Source organism: Saccopteryx bilineata, chromosome 6 (genome assembly GCF_036850765.1).
Source record: "Saccopteryx bilineata isolate mSacBil1 chromosome 6, mSacBil1_pri_phased_curated, whole genome shotgun sequence".
In the NCBI taxonomy this organism is placed as follows: Eukaryota; Metazoa; Chordata; class Mammalia; order Chiroptera; family Emballonuridae; genus Saccopteryx; species Saccopteryx bilineata.
In genome coordinates this window covers 138,621,411-138,636,856 of record NC_089495.1, presented here as the reverse complement: position 1 = coordinate 138,636,856, position 15,446 = coordinate 138,621,411, and the positions used below count along the sequence as shown (strand labels likewise).

General features: G+C 51.0%; 1 protein-coding gene across 5 annotated transcripts in view; it reads right to left on the bottom strand.

Moving 5' to 3' along the window:
* Nucleotides 1-15,446, bottom strand: part of ASAP2 (ArfGAP with SH3 domain, ankyrin repeat and PH domain 2) — a 163,425-nt gene that overhangs the window by 33,572 nt on the left and 114,407 nt on the right. For all 5 annotated transcript variants that reach the window (XM_066234930.1, XM_066234931.1, XM_066234932.1 and 2 more), the window contains 5 exons: nucleotides 11,461-11,564; nucleotides 11,294-11,363; nucleotides 6,314-6,401; nucleotides 1,453-1,501; nucleotides 1,201-1,367 (listed from right to left, as the gene is read on the bottom strand). In XM_066234930.1, coding sequence (XP_066091027.1) covers nucleotides 1,201-1,367; nucleotides 1,453-1,501; nucleotides 6,314-6,401; nucleotides 11,294-11,363; nucleotides 11,461-11,564 — 478 coding nt within the window. The remainder of the gene's footprint in view (nucleotides 1-1,200; nucleotides 1,368-1,452; nucleotides 1,502-6,313; nucleotides 6,402-11,293; nucleotides 11,364-11,460; nucleotides 11,565-15,446) is intronic.

Sequence of the window (15,446 nt, the reverse complement as noted above, 5' to 3'; positions counted from 1 at the left end):
GAGAAGATCTAATTCTAAATGGATCTTTAAAGATTCTGCCAAGAAGGTATTTTTAAATGGATCCATCCAGGACCTCATGGGGTCATTCCTCAGATGATCCCCATATAGAGCCTCCAGGGTCACAGGAACCTGCTGGTGTTTCTCAACCCTTCGCTCTATGTCTGTTGCTGGTTGTTTATGAACACTGTCATGGGTTTAGGAGTGAGCAGGTACCTGATCGCTCTAGCCAAGCGCCCGTCTTTCTCATTCTATAAATGTTCACAAAAAACTGCGCCGTACTTCCCCAGACCCCACCATTCCACCCTAAGAAGGGATGAGTCAACCCGTAAACTTTTATAGTATCAGTTGTTCAAGTCAACAGCAATAGGCTGGGCCCGTTAGAAATGAAGCCCCTAATGCAGTGGTCCCCAACCCCCGGGCTGTGGATTGGTACCGGTCCGTGGGCCATTTGGTACTGGTCCGCAGAGAAAGAATAAATAACTTACATTATTTCCATTTTATTTATATTTAAGTCTGAACGATGTTTTATTTTTAAAAAATGACTAGATTCCTCTGTTATATCCATCTAAGACTCACTCTTGACGCTTGTCTTGGTCACGTGATACATTTATCCGTCCCACCCTAAAGGCCAGTCCGTGAAAATATTTTCTGACATTAAACCGGTCCGTGGCTCAAAAAAGGTTGGGGACCACTGCCCTAATGGGCTTTTACCAAAATGCAGGGAATAAACATTTCATTCGATAGCCCGTGGACAGCTGGAAGCCACCCGTAAACAACCCCGACGGTCCCTCAGTTCTCCGGACAGCAACGATGGTGTCTGATAGAGTGAGAGGCTCTCGCAGGGTCACAAACTGAACGGTGGGTCATAAAGTCACTGCAAAGGTACTACAAAGGGCCAATGGGGTCAAGCCCCGGAAAAGCCTCTGCAGCCAATAAATACAGGGGCCAGATGACCTTGACCTCACATCAGCTCCATCGGGCCCAATTCACAGGCCCCCGTTCTGAGGGTCATCTCGCCCCCCACCCCCACCTTACCACGGTTGGCACACAGCTCAGTAGGTGTTTGTGGGACGGCGTGAGCTGCGCCCAAGCCATCCAGAACTTTCCGTCTGAAATGGAAGGGGGCATCAATGGTGGATTCCTGTGACACGGAATGGGACCTAAAGGCCCTGAGTCGGGCGTCGGAGGGCACCGGGTCACCTGGAGCCCCGCAGTCACAGCACACGTCATTGCCCGTCATCCTCTGGACTTCCGAGATGATCTCCTTGGTCAGTTCCTGGACTATGTTGTTTTCTCCAGTGTTGTCGTCGCCCTTGAAGGCGTTGTTCAGAGCTTCCTCTTTGCTGTTCTGCAACACGGACATCCATCTGGAGGAATAACGGAGTGGGGGGGCTGTGAGGGACCCCAGGGGGCTGCCGAGGCTCTGCCCTGGCCTCCCTCCATGGCACTTACATCTGACACTCCTGCTCGTCCTCTGCCTGGAAGTGGTACGTCCGGTCATCTGCACGGCAAGAGGAATCCCGTCAGATGAGTGCAGTGGCCAGGAACCCGCCCGCAGTTATGACTGAGCCTCGGGAATGCTCTAAACAACCCACCAGGAAGCGCGTTTTATACAAAAGCGAGCATCCATCCCCTTGTGTCCTCCACGGCTTGCCCTCCCTGCTTGGTGACGGTGGCTCCGAAATCCAAATGAGTGAACCCGCCCGTCCCTCCAGTCTAAAAAGTGACATGGCTCCCAAAACCTGAAGCTGTCCCATCAAACCACCAGCAACCTTTCAAAATCCTTAGTTTTTTTTGTTTGTAACTTGCTCTAGGACTTAGTCCCCAAAAAAGTAATTGCTGAGGACCTTGAAAACTAAAAGCTTTTTCTAAAAAGTGGGTGCCTTGGGCATTTTTGGACCTCCTTAGAAAAGACTGTTATGGAAAATGGTCACAACAACATGGGATGGGTGGGCCTGTCACTAACAGAGCCCAAGTGAGAGGGACTGGTCAGCAATGCCGAGGGCACAGGAAACCCCACGCCGGCCCGGCTGGCCGGTGTCAGCAGAAGTTTCTGCCGCACCACTGACCCTGAGGGCGGGAGAGCGGTCAGCGTGCATCAGGTGCTCCTCTTGCAAAAAATGCATCACTTCAGTGGACAACCAATCGTGGGAAAGCATCAGAGACCCAAGTTGAGGGACATATGGCCCCAACACTGATCAATCAGCCACAGAAAAAGGACCAAGGTTAGGAACATCAAGGAAAGGAGAAAGAAGAGCGCAGACCGAGGAGGCTCAGAAGAAATCACAACAGAGGGGCGCTGTGAAAAATCTGTAAGGTCTGAATAAAATTCTCAGTTCACAGCATCCTGTCAACATCCGCTTCCCGGCTTCGACAGCTGTTCACACGCCTGGCGATGCGTACCACGTGCTACCTGACCACGGACCTAGGGTGTTAACTAATGCATTAGCAGGACCTGGTAGAGGGACATGCAGAAATTTTTGACCTACAGTCAGCCCCAAGCAAAGCAAAAATCATTACATTTAAGAAGAAAAAACCCAAAAAACAAAAACGGGGGAGAGCTAACTTCTCCAGGTGGCAGAGTTGTGGAGCGGCGACGGTTCTTGGGGACACACACAAACACCTGTGTCCCTTAAAACGAGCGAACATCCCATTTTCCAATAGTAGTTTTAGACTCCTGAGAGCTTGTTGCTTCTTGGAATAGCCCCTGCTGAGTTAGCTGGGCGGAGGCGGGGGCCCAGGGAATGAAAGTGGAAAAACAAGGTGGCCAGTGGAGGCAGGGAGATGCCAGCTCCCGGTCAGACACTTCCCACCTCACCCTCCTACCTTTTCCCCCGCCCCCAACACCCCAGGGCCCTGGTTGGCAAGCTAGGGCTCGCGAGTCACACGCGGCTCTTTGGCCCCTTGAGTGTGGCTCTTCCACAAAATACCACGTGCAGGCACTACCTCAATAAAGAATGTACCTACCTATAGGCCCTGGCCGGTTGGCTCAGCGGTAGAGCGTCGGCCTAGCGTGCGGAGGACCCGGGTTCGATTCCCGGCCAGGGCACACAGGAGAAGCGCCCATTTGCTTCTCCATCCCTCCGCCGCGCTTTCCTCTCTGTCTCTCTCTTCCCCTCCCGCAGCCAAGGCTCCATTGGAGCAAAGATGGCCCGGGCGCTGGGGATGGCTCTGTGGCCTCTGCCCCAGGCGCTAGAGTGGCTCTGGTCGCAACATGGCGACACCCAGGATGGGCAGAGCATCGCCCCCTGGTGGGCAGAGCGTCGCCCCTGGTGGGCGTGCCGGGTGGATCCCGGTCGGGCGCATGCGGGAGTCTGTCTGACTGTCTCTCCCTGTTTCCAGCTTCAAAAAAATGGAAAAGAAAAAAAAAAAAAAAAAGAATGTACCTACCTATATAGTTTAAGTTTAAAAAATTTGGCTCTCAAAAGAAATTTCAATCGTTGTACTGTTGATATTTGGCTCTGCTGACTAATGAGTTTGCCAACCACTGCCCCAACGTAACGGAACCCTACCCTCTTTGCTGAGGAAGATACAGGGTTTAAGAGAACTGTGGTTTCTTTTTTTTAAAAATATTTTATTTATTGATTTTCAGAGAGAGAGGAGAGAGAGAGAGAGAGAGAGAGAGAGAGGGAAGGGGGAGGAGCAGGAAGCATCAACTCCCATATGTGCCTTGACCAGGCCAGCCCAAGGTTTCGAACCGGCAACTTCAGTGTTCCAGGTCGACGCTTTATCCCACTGCGCCACCACAGGTCAGGCCAGAACTGCAGTTTCAAGCTCAGAAAAATGAACTTGATTGTGTGGTTGAAATGGCGGTATAGAAGTGGGACTGTCGGGAGGAGTTCCTGCTGGGCACTGGAAAGAGTGGGGTGATGCCTCCTGCCCTGCTCCCACCCTGGACCTGGGCAGCACAGCCCCCGCTGGAGAGGACTGGGAGGGGACAAGCCATGTCCCTCGCTAGGAGGACCCTCAGAGTCTTCAGAGGCTGTGCCAGAGGCCCGAGTCAATTTCAGAGCCATTCCATGGCCAGAGCGGGCTCAGCCCACGTTCTCTGGCTAATTCTGCATCCTAAGGTGAACCCTGCAGAAGTGTGTGTGTGGGGGGCTCTTCCCAATAAGACTCCCCCCCCACAGACACTCTCCCCAGATGCCCAGGAACCAAGAGCCCTTTCTGGCAGCTCTAACGAGAGGGGGAAGAAAAGAGGAGATGGGAGAGTGGGTCAGAGCCCCAACTGGATGGTGGCGGGGAAAACACATGTGTTTGGATGCAGATATCCAGTTGGAGCCAGAGCCTCGGGCAAAGATGCACCTTCCCCAGCCACTGTCAGTTTTCAGCAGCACCTGAAACCAGGCGTGGTGAGCCCTCCCGGGATCGGAGGCTGGCAGACCTGGCCTGAAGCTATCTGTTACGCATCAGGCACTGGAGCAAAGACACTGATGGTATCCCAGCCAATGTCAGCTTGCCAGAGCGTTCACATGCAGCCAGATTTTCCCAGAACTGTCTCCCACACTGAGGGCAGGCCGTCACTCACGCTTGGCAGGCAGTGAGGCACACTAACCATTGCTCATCCTCCCCATGTCTGGCTTGTTGTTACAGTATGCAGGTTGGGGACGGCTGTGGAGCTGCTCACAAGTCTGAAATAAACACTTCTGCACATATGGCTTCAGGTTGGAGCTCCCTCAGGGATGCTGGAGGGGCCGGGGGCAGGCTGAGGGACGTGTGGCATCCCCCCCACGCATGGGCACAGATCCAGCAGGCCTCTATAACGGCTGTGTGCCAAGCAGCTGCTGAGTAACAACACTCTGCTTGTTATAAGAGTGGAAGGGCCCACCTAAAACCCTCCAGTGTTCCTGGCCACTGGTGACAGGTCTCACTGCCAAGGTCTCTCCCTTTAACTGGATTTTATGTTGGTGTCTAGAGGTAGAAAATCCCATCAGCGATCACACTTCAAACTATGGTCTATTCTCCATGTCTACACCATTTTATATGCATGCAGGACCTACACAAGCTTCGAGGGGAAGGCTAATGAATTTGAGGACCTTACTAGATTGAGTAGGGTCATAGGGTTTGAAGATGAAGTCAATACTTTTTATCTAATTATAATATAATTTATTGATTGATTTTAGAGAGGGAAAGGAGACAGAGAGAGACAGGGACTGAGACAGAAACATCAATCTGTTTCTGTGTGTGCCCTGACCTGGGATCGAACCGGCAACCTCTGTACCGGAATGTTGCTCTAACCAACCGAGCTATCCATCCAGAGCAAGTCAATTCTTATTTTACACACCAGTCTAGAATCTGCAGAACAGAACCAGTGACACAGGCCCCTCTCCTCACAACACGCTGATCAGGGGTCTCCCGGAACTTGTACAGCGCGCATGGGGACAGGGAGACAGGTTCGAGTGGGAGCCACCGTGGGCCTCTGTCTCCTCCCCTACCGTGGAGGAAATGGGTTTGCTGTGAGCATAAACCACACAGTAAATGAGTCCTGGCCCTCGGTAACACCACTCAACAAGCACCTTCAAAGCAGCCACCCCATGCTGGGGGACACAGAGGCAAATGAGACGGCACCCTTCTTCCTAAGATGCTCTGTCGAGAGTTTTCCTCTATAAATAGAGCACCTGTGCCCCAATCCCTAGTGAGTGCCTTTTGAAAGGGGAGCGGGTCTCCTCCTTCCCCCCAAACCATAACCCTGCCAACACAGAACGGCCACACACACAGGGCGGATCATCTTATGACTCTCCACTGTCCTTTTCTTCTCTCCCAAGGGGGAGACAGAGGGCGCAGTCATCACAATAGATGAGTCGGTGGTGACTCTTCTGTGTCCCCCCCCCCCAAAAAAAAAAAACCAAACAAAAAGCAGGCAGAAGCAGAAAGGCTAATTCTGTGACCGGGAAGACAAATCAATTTCAAAACCCAAAAGCCTCAAGGATTCTGGGAGCTGCAGATCCGACTCCGTCCCTCTGTGGCATTTCTAACATCATGCAGGTCACGGAAGTGTGGACAACAAACTCGTCCTCTTTCCTAAGGGAAGGGATTCTAGGCATGTGGGCCGATCTGGTGCAATCTCCTCCTTACAAATAGGAGACAGCGTGTCAAGGCTGAGAACCACAAGGAGGGCGGGGCCGTCCTCAAAGTCAAGTCCGGAGGACCTAGAATTCCCAGGGAAGAGAGAAACACGCCTGCCACCTGAAATATAGGCCTTCCTCTTCCAAAACTAAGTCTTTCAAATGCCCTGTGTGAAGGGGGGCAGACCCCCTTAGAGGACAGTTCCAAATGATGTCCCGAGGGCACAGCATCTGAGGGACACACTTACGTGAAATGAGGTTGAAACACTTCTTCTCCTCGGGGTTGGTCTTTACCTGGCAGGTCAGCAAGTTGAGCTTTGCAGGAGGTCGGTTAGCCTATTTGAAAACCAAAAATATAAATACAGAAGGAGATGGAACATTATCCAGTGTCACTCCTTATGGAACTGTAGCAAGAACAGGGTTTCCCTGGTCCGCAAAGATAGCTTCCAGAAGGCAGATTTCACACAGACACCCATGACAGAGGGGCATCCCAACATGTCCTTGAGGTGCCACTCTACAGAGGGCCACTGTCTGTCCTGTGAGGGCCGCTCAGCGGCAGACAGGGGGACCCCCCCCCCAGCCAGACGAGGAGACAAGGGATGCAGGGTTTGAGGTCAATGGCAGTGGACTCCCTGAGACCAAAATGCTCCAGTTAAAGTCTGATTCCCAGTGATGCACAGACAGCTGGCTGGGTGACTTCGGCACCCAACTCAATTTCTGGTGATCTGACAAGTATTTTTCTGAGCGTAAGCACTCCCTTCCAGGAAAAGCAATCTAATGGCATAAAAATGACAGAGAAAAAATTTTCCCTACTTCCTGAAGTGATAACAGATAACAGATCTGTAATCCTAAGTGACAACCATCTGTCACTGAAGCTTCAACAAAACCACCCTCATTCACATACAGTATCCCCCAATGACCCCCTACAGACACACAGGGATCCTGATATATTTTTTGTTGGAATGTGTCAAAGTGATTATAACAATTTCAAAAAAATATCCCATTTTGTCCAAAGAAGCAAGAGACAGAGGGTAAAAAGAGAATTCCAGAAATAAAAAAAAGTATGAATGGCAAAATACCTCTCAGAAATCTTAGAGAACATTCCAAATATGACTAGGCTTATGTTACCCGCCTACCACACTGCTAATGGAAAGAGAAAATAACATGTCTTGGACTTCAGTCATTTCCCACCTCCTCTTTGTAGCCACTGGCCATGTCATGATCTTGGGAAAGTTTGGATTTGGGATTAATGGACACACACACACACACACACACACACACACACGTCTACACAAGGGCAGACCCTGAGAGCCTCATGCCTTTATAGACCCCTCTCCTTGCACTCTCACAGTGTCGGGTTGAGCAGGGGAAGGTCTCCACTGACACAGGCCACAGCCCTGCAGTGGGAACCATCTAGGTTTGACAAAAGGAAGTCTGGATAATCAGAAGTTGGATAAACAGGGTTGTCCCAGATTCTCCTGGTATGTGACTGTGTTGTCCTCACCTTGTAGACAAAGTCCCTGGCTGTTCACTGAGGTCTGGAGATGCCTGTCAAGAGTCCTTGGATCATCAGCAACTGATGCAGGAAGACCCCAACCTCTGCCTAATCCTTCAAACCTTGACAAGGCCATGTAAAAACACCATCCTTCTGATTTGGGATCTTTATCAAGAGAATTAGCTGGCTTGTCTGAGAACCAATACACCAAAGGATATACCAGGAATGGGAAAAAGTAGGCTTGCAACTTGCAACTGTGTGTATGCAAAACACAGTTTATTCTTATATTAGTTATTAACTATGGTATTTCCCATATGAACAACTGTGACCTTACTTTTGCCCCACCCCGTATTTCACCAGGACTACATAGGAGTCCAAACCACAGACACCCAAGTGCTTTACCACAGGTGCTCGGGTCACATCAAGTCTGCACCTACTCCATGGAACCGTACGTGTGCATTTAGGTGTTGTGCTTGGCCAGCTAGTAAACCGCCAGTGTCCACTGAATCTTGGACCCAGGAGCTGGAAAAAGGGTTGGTGTCCTTTGGTAAAGACAGGCAGTCCCCAGGTTACAAACGAGACAGGTTCTATAGGTTCAAAAATGTTTTAAGTATTTCTATGCCCAGACAGATAAAATTAAATACTCTGTTAAGACAAACACCTATCTACACTGCCTTTAGTAAGTGGATGTACCTGCTCCAACTTACACACAAATTCATCTTAGGAACAAACCTATAGAACCTCTCGTTTGTACCCCAGGGACAGCCTGCAGTGGAAAATGGTGTCATTAATTCAGCTACAGAATAGGTCTACATCATTCACCAGACACCAGCGTTCCCCGAGAGCCGATCTGGGAAGCCAGGGTGTAGCAGGGAGCTCAGGGAGGAGAGGAAACAGACCCTAGAGACTGTGTTTGCCGCAGAAGTGTGGCTTAGCAGCAAAGCTCCATCTTAATCATGTGGTTCTCTTCTTTCCCAGGCTGCCAGGCTTTTCAAAGGAAGCCTGCAGTCTCCCTTCTGCTTAGTTGATAATCCCTTTAAAAAATTTAGACTGTGCAAGAACCAGGAGACATTGCTTCCAGCTGAACACAGGCTGTGAGGCAAGGCTATGAATCTGGCAAAGACGACACCTAATTAGAGTTATTTTGTCCCAAGGACCATGTCTTCCCAGAGCCAGGAAGCAGAGCTAGCCTTGGCTAATGGGGAATACCACCCGGGCTTTTGCCAAACTCATTCCGGATGTGGTCGTGGAGGTGCTAGAACACGGAACACGACGATGTCATTCCCCAAGGGCTGCTGGCTTCCTGGGAAGAAAGTGGCTTTCCTAACAGCGGAAATGCATCCGGGCTCCCCAGACCCAAAGATCCAATTCTCAGCCCAGTGCCAGAGGCCGTGCTTGGATTCCCAGGTATGCAGGCAAGTCTTGGAGAAATCATTCCGTCCCCCCTGCCCCAGGTAAATCAGCAAAGCCGGGGAGCTGCCGTCTAAACAGATACACTACACAAGAAGCCAAATCCAAACAGTAACCAACCAGAAGGGCACCTTCCACTCTTGATCTCAGCTGAGGTTAAAGCATGTCGCCCTACATGAACACTCTGTGGCTGTGGCTGCCCAGCGGGTGCCAGGACTCTGCCTCCCGGGGTGTGCACATCACACAGAGAGGAGCCCTGCACGGGAGGGACCCACCTGCCACACCTCCAGCCACTCAGTGGGGGCGGGAGGCAGAAGGCAGTATCTAGATAGTGGAGATTCCATGAACAGGGTTCCCTCCAAACACAAAGCACTTATTTACTATGCCAGGGGTGTGACCAGCTGAGCCGTCTGCATGCTAGTGGAGCTGGTTATCACTCCTGTCTGCCCCGCAGTGGGGTAATCCATCAACACTGAAAGCACGCTAAGCCTCCATGTCTGCTGAGAGGCAGCTTTAGCAACAGAAGCGGCTCGAACCAGTTTTTGTGGTCCGCAGAGGATTTCTAGGCCTGTTTTCAGTTGTCCTGGGCTTATGCGGAGGCCCTAGGTCTAGCCAAACACTTTCATGAAGCAAAAATACCAGATGACTTCAGAGCTGTAAACAAGCCGGACGTGAAACTGGGTCTTATTTTAGGAAGTTTTCTGCATTGAGGCTGTCAGAGCCCGAGTGAGAACAAACCACCCAGCAGAAAACAATCGCAAAGCAGACCACAGAGGCACGGGTGCACTGCACAGGCAGGGAGCCCGGCCCCACTGTCCCGTCAACAGGGGAGCGGACACTAAATGAATGTGCTGCCCTTGCTCTATGGCACTCAGACCCAGACGCACAGACCATGACACCAGGGTGCAAACAGTATGGCCCAGGCCCCGGGTGACGCGGTGACCTCGAGGAGGCCAAGGAGGCTGGATTTTGGAAAAGAGAAATGAGCTGTATTTGCTCAGGTGAGAGGCACAGTCAATCCATTAGGCCAAGAGTTCTCTAAAGATGACACCTGACATAGGCTAGCTCTTCTGTGTCTGTCCCCCAAGCAGACTCAGTGAAAATGATGGGTCCCCAGCTCCTGCCACAGGGTCACCATTCTAGTTCCTGAGTGCTGGGAGAGGCTGTGTCTCTGGAAGCCACTATGAGCCATGACCTCTCTACAGAAGCCTTAAACCTATCCTATCTATATCCTTCACCACAAGGCCTGGGGGACGCAGGAGGGAGGGGAGGGGAGTGGAGGGAAAGGGATTGGAGGGGAATGGTGGGTAGGGTAGGGTCGAGTAAGGAAGGGAAGGGGAGGGGAGGGGAGAAGAAGGGAGTGGAGTGGAGGGGAGAGAAGGGGAGAGGAGGCAAAAGGAAGGGAGGGGAAGGGAAGGGAAGGGGAAGGGAGGGGAGGGCCCAGGGAGTCTCCACCACCACGCACTCCCAGGACTGAGACCACTACCCCACATACAGCACCAGGTCCCCTGACTGGGGAGCTGAATCGCCAGCCATCACCAGTATTCCCATCAGCAGCAAAAATTATTTAGCAACCAATTCTGCCTTTAAGACATTAAAAAAAAATGTCTACCAGTCTACACAGCAGTTACTAGATTCCATCATATCAGGGAAGGTGACAATGTGCCCAACACCACTGTGGAGAAGCACACCACAGTGTGAAGGGCTGTGTGTGTCTGTGGCCACAATTCCCGGCCTCCAAAAGCAAGGTCAGCCATCATTTTACTCTGACTGGTTTTTCCGAGGCCAGCACAGAGGTTCCACTTCCTTGCTGGGCAGTGACACAAGGGACAACAGAGGATGTGATTAAGGCTGGGCACGGTGTCTCAGGTTTCTATAATGAAGTGACTGAAATCCCTCTCCCCTGCGATTTCTGATTCCGAGGGTCCTGATGACGTAAGTGCTTTTCCCCTGAACGGAGAACTAGAAACTGTCCCGCATGCAATGTTCGATGTCCAAGGACAAGGACAGCCAGGGAGCAGTGTGCTGGCTTCCTGTTTGTTTCCAGGGGCCTCAGATTCTAAAGGCAGAGTCCCCGGCTGCCAACTCTTCCCACCAGCTGGGGAAGGAAGGCTCACCATGCATTACCCGCCTGCAAAGGCATAAATGAGGAGCAGGTGCATCAAACGGAGAAGGAACCCCAACATGCTTTTCTCTGTGGAGAACGCCTTTACAACACATCCCTGAGGCAGCGACCCACGCAGGACCATGGTGTCCTCTCACGTCACAGAGCTTGTCACCCGTCTCCCTACAGCAGAGATCATGAGGTCCTAGAGGTACTTACAGTTCCGTGCGATATGGTCAGAAAGCCATTTTTAACCGAACATTTTCTTTTCTGCCACACTTTCCGGATCCTTAAGAGATAAACGGGGAGCACACATTAGAGCGGGGACGTTCTGGGCGCAGGAGACGTGAGCGCCCCGGTCTGGTCAGGTCACGCCGCCCACATACCCGTCGCTCTTCTTGTAGAGGCTGCCGTTCCGCTCGGTCCCGTGTTCTTTGTTTCCCTGGGGCTGATGGAGGCTGTAGGCGGTGCTCTGGCGGAGCTGCGAGTCCTGCCAAAGGTCAAGCAGCGGGTTTTAATGCCATTCATGTTCCTACTGAAGGAGCAGTACACAAAAGGAACTCACGCCCTTAAAATGGTTTTTGTTTTTTAAATTAGAGAAATTGCCCCTTCTCACACCAAAAAAACAAATTAAATAAAAAGGGACAAAAAGATTAATATCCAGGGACTCATAAATGCCACCTCTTAGGCTGGAGAAGGAAATAACAAAAACCAGTATTCCCAAACCGCCCAGAGAAGGAGCCATCTGGAAGTTACAAGGCTTTATTTCATTACAAGGCTTTAAGTTCCTGATAACGGCAGGAAGCCTATGACAGGGCACAAGCAACCCTTTCCAGCAAAACAAGCAAGCAAAGCGATGTTCGGCCTCTTACTTGAGGCAAGAAATCTAAAGCCCTGCCACAGTTTCCTCCCTGGAAAACAAGAAAACAATACCCAGTAAGGAAGGTAAACACAGTGAGGTTTCAGTAAGGTCACATGTGTGACCACCTGGGACAGGGCAGGTCCTGAACAATGTTCACTTCCTGACCTCAGCAATCCCAGGAGAGGGGTCACAGCCCTGAACCTAACTGCCTGGGCCTTGGGGTGGACAGTCCATCTGGGCAGCTGAGGACCTGGCTGAGTCCACCAAAACTGGGACACTCCAGCCTCCAGCCTCTCAAGGGCAAGGACCATCATCAATGAAGCCCTGGGCATCCAGGAGGTGCTCAACTGTGCTTAACAGACGGCAGCAGAAGTCCTAAGCCGGGAGTGGAGAGGGGCTGACTGTACCGGGCGGGCACTGGAAATTCTGGCAGACGTGAGGGACACTAGGGAGAGTGAAACAAGGACGTCTGAGTTCACAGGTCAACCAGGCGGGCTAAGGTCTGCCTCTCTCTGTGGGTGGACACCCCCCACCCAGCTTACTTCATCATGGAAGAAACGGAGCCCAGTGAAAGTACGTGATCCAGTTGAGATGCAGAGCCTGTTGGAGCCAGAGAGGAGCACGGGAGGGCATCCCGGCTCCTATGCAGATGCTCCTTCCCTTATACCATGTGCCCCCGCCACAGGTGTCCCGAGAGAGAGCTGGTCTCATCTCCACTGCCATGCCAACGGCTGCCCTAGGGGGAACCAGGCACTGCCCGAACAATGAAAGAACTAACACGTGCCAATCAATGTGGTCTGAACTGGGAATGCACGTGTTCAAGAAGTGAAGAGCCAACTGGGAAATCCACAGGGGAGTGCAGGAAGTGGGCTTTAATGACAAAAGCAAGATGTGGCAGAGAATAAGGAGGGCATTCCAGGCGGGGCGGAGGGGAGGGCAATGCGAAGGCGTGGCGAGGACAGTGGCAGTGGAGGCCACCCTTCAGGGACATGAGGACAAAGATAAAGTGGTCACTGGTAGAAGGGAACAGATAGGCTTGAATCAGAGTTACAGCCACCTGGATCCTTGGCAGTTTTAAGAAGATTTTTGAAGCATAAACATTTTTAATATTGATGAAGTCCAATTTTATCTACTGTTTCTTTTTCTTTTTTTTTTTTTTTTTCTTAGAGCTCAAGGAGCTCTTTTTTTTTTTTTTCTTTCTGAAGCTGGAAACAGGGAGAGACAGTCAGACAGACTCCCGCATGCGCCCGACCGGTATCCACCCGGCACGCCCACCAGGGGCGATGCTCTGCCCGCCAGGGGGCGGTGCTCTGCCCATCCTGAGCGTCGCCATGTTGCGACCAGAGCCACTCTAGCGCCTGGGGCAGAGGCCACAGAGCCATCCCCCAGCGCCCGGGCCATCTTTGCTCCAATGGAGCCCTGGCTGCGGGAGGGGAAGAGAGAGACAGAGAGGAAAGCGCAGCGGAGGGGTGGAGAAGCAAATGGGCGCTTCTCCTATGTGCCCTGGCCGGGAATCGAACCCGGGTCTACTGTTTCTTAATGGTTAGCTGTCACATCTGAGAAATCATGGCTCAATCCAAGGTTGTGAAGAGTTAGACTATGATTTCCTCTTAAGAGTTTCATAGTTATAGCTCTTACATTTAAGTTGACTTGTTTTGAGTTAATTTTTGATAATGGTGTGAGGTAGGGGTTCCAAATTCACTCATTTTGCTGAGGCTGTCTACGCATCCCCGCATCATTTGTTGAAGAGACTGTTCTTTCCTCACTGAATTGTCTTAGCACCCCTGTTAAAAATCAATTGGCCATTAATGGAAGGGTTTATTTCTGGACTCTTAATTCTGTTTCATTGATATACATCTACCCTATGCCAGTGTCAACTGTCTTGATGATTATAGCTTTGTAGTAAGTTCCAAAGTCAGAGTGTACGAGCAGTCCTCCAATGGTGTTCTTTTTCAAGGTCATTTCGGCTACTCTGGGTCCCTTGCGTTTCCAGATGAATTTTCAAATCAGCTTGTCAGTCTCTGCACAAAGACATCTGGGATGTTGCCGGGGAGTGCACTGAATCTGCAGATCAGTTTGAGGAATATTGGCATCTTCACACTATTGTCCTACATTCCATAAACCCGGGTTGTCTAGCCCTGACTTTTATTTTTTTACTCTGAACTATATACGGGGTAACTCTGCAAAAGCAAACGAACGCACAAAAAAGCCCTCATCCGAGAAATCAATAGTGTGCTCAGGCATTCCATTATTGAACGGACAGCAAAGCCTGAACAAACTGACCCCAAAAGAGAAGCGTCCTCACCTTCCACAGGGGAGTCCACACAGCACTTAAGTCCCCAGACAGCGAGGGCAAACAGCTCACTCATGGCATGAGGACGGTCCCCAGCCCCACGTTCTCTCAAAAAGGGCAGGTATCTATCTCAGCACCAGCAATTGAGAGCAAACCCAGCTCTAAACATCACTGGGAATAAGTGCAGTGGAGGAAAAATGCAGAAACACTGCTCGCCTACACGAGTCTCTGTGAGAGCCTAAACATATACCTGTCAAAAGACGAAACTGCACTACCAAGAAATACACCTATCAATGAGTAAGGAAACGAACCCTGCCCTAGCAAGTGGGGAAACCACGTGAGCACATTGCTAGACATCCTCATGTCGAGCATGTTAATCAGAACTCGTCCCAGGTCTTACGAACAGAATAAAGGGCCCGCCTCTCTTTTCAACAGAATCAGGACCCCCTCCCCCCATCCCCACCAGAAGTTAAGGAAGAAATGACTGTTTTATTCTTCAGACCGGGCATTTCTTGAATCAATTAAAAAAAGCAGGCACAGCTGGAACCGTGGAACATAATACTCATACGTAAGAGCACTCAAATCAAACCCACTTTAGAATGAATTAATTTTTAGCATCATAAAGGTGACTTTTAGGTGGCCCAACAAAGACAGCCTCTCTTCACCTGTTTATGCAGGTGTGTTTATGGAACACCTGCTCAAATGAAGGGGGACAAAGGAAGCTGGCCCTTTCACAGAACCAAGACTTGGGTTTCATGGACTATAATTCAAGGGGAAAGAGACTTTCTTTCTGGAGAGAAGAAAACTCGAAAGCACAGCGGCAACGGGATGGGGGGTCCACGCTGCTCCGACTTTCGGAGACTCTCCCACGAGTTCTGTGTGTCCTCAGGGGAGCCCAGGGTGGACTAGGACTAGGACTGGGACTGGACTGAGCGAGCCTCAGGCTGTTCGGACGGGAGAAGCACGCAGCCTAGGTGGGCATGTATGGGTCCTTCAGAGTCTCTCTTTAGATCTATCCTTATCCACAGAGCCTCTCTCTGGTGACACCCTGACAAGTTCTCATCTTCCAGGCACTGTCTACGCTCTTAAGTTTCGTGTGGTCTTATGAAGTGTTGGCCCGCGACGGAAAGCGCCTGGCAGAACTGCAGACCGAGCATCGGCAGTTGTCAGGAATGGTGAAAGGATGGCGAAGTTACAAATGTTACATAATGTAGGTT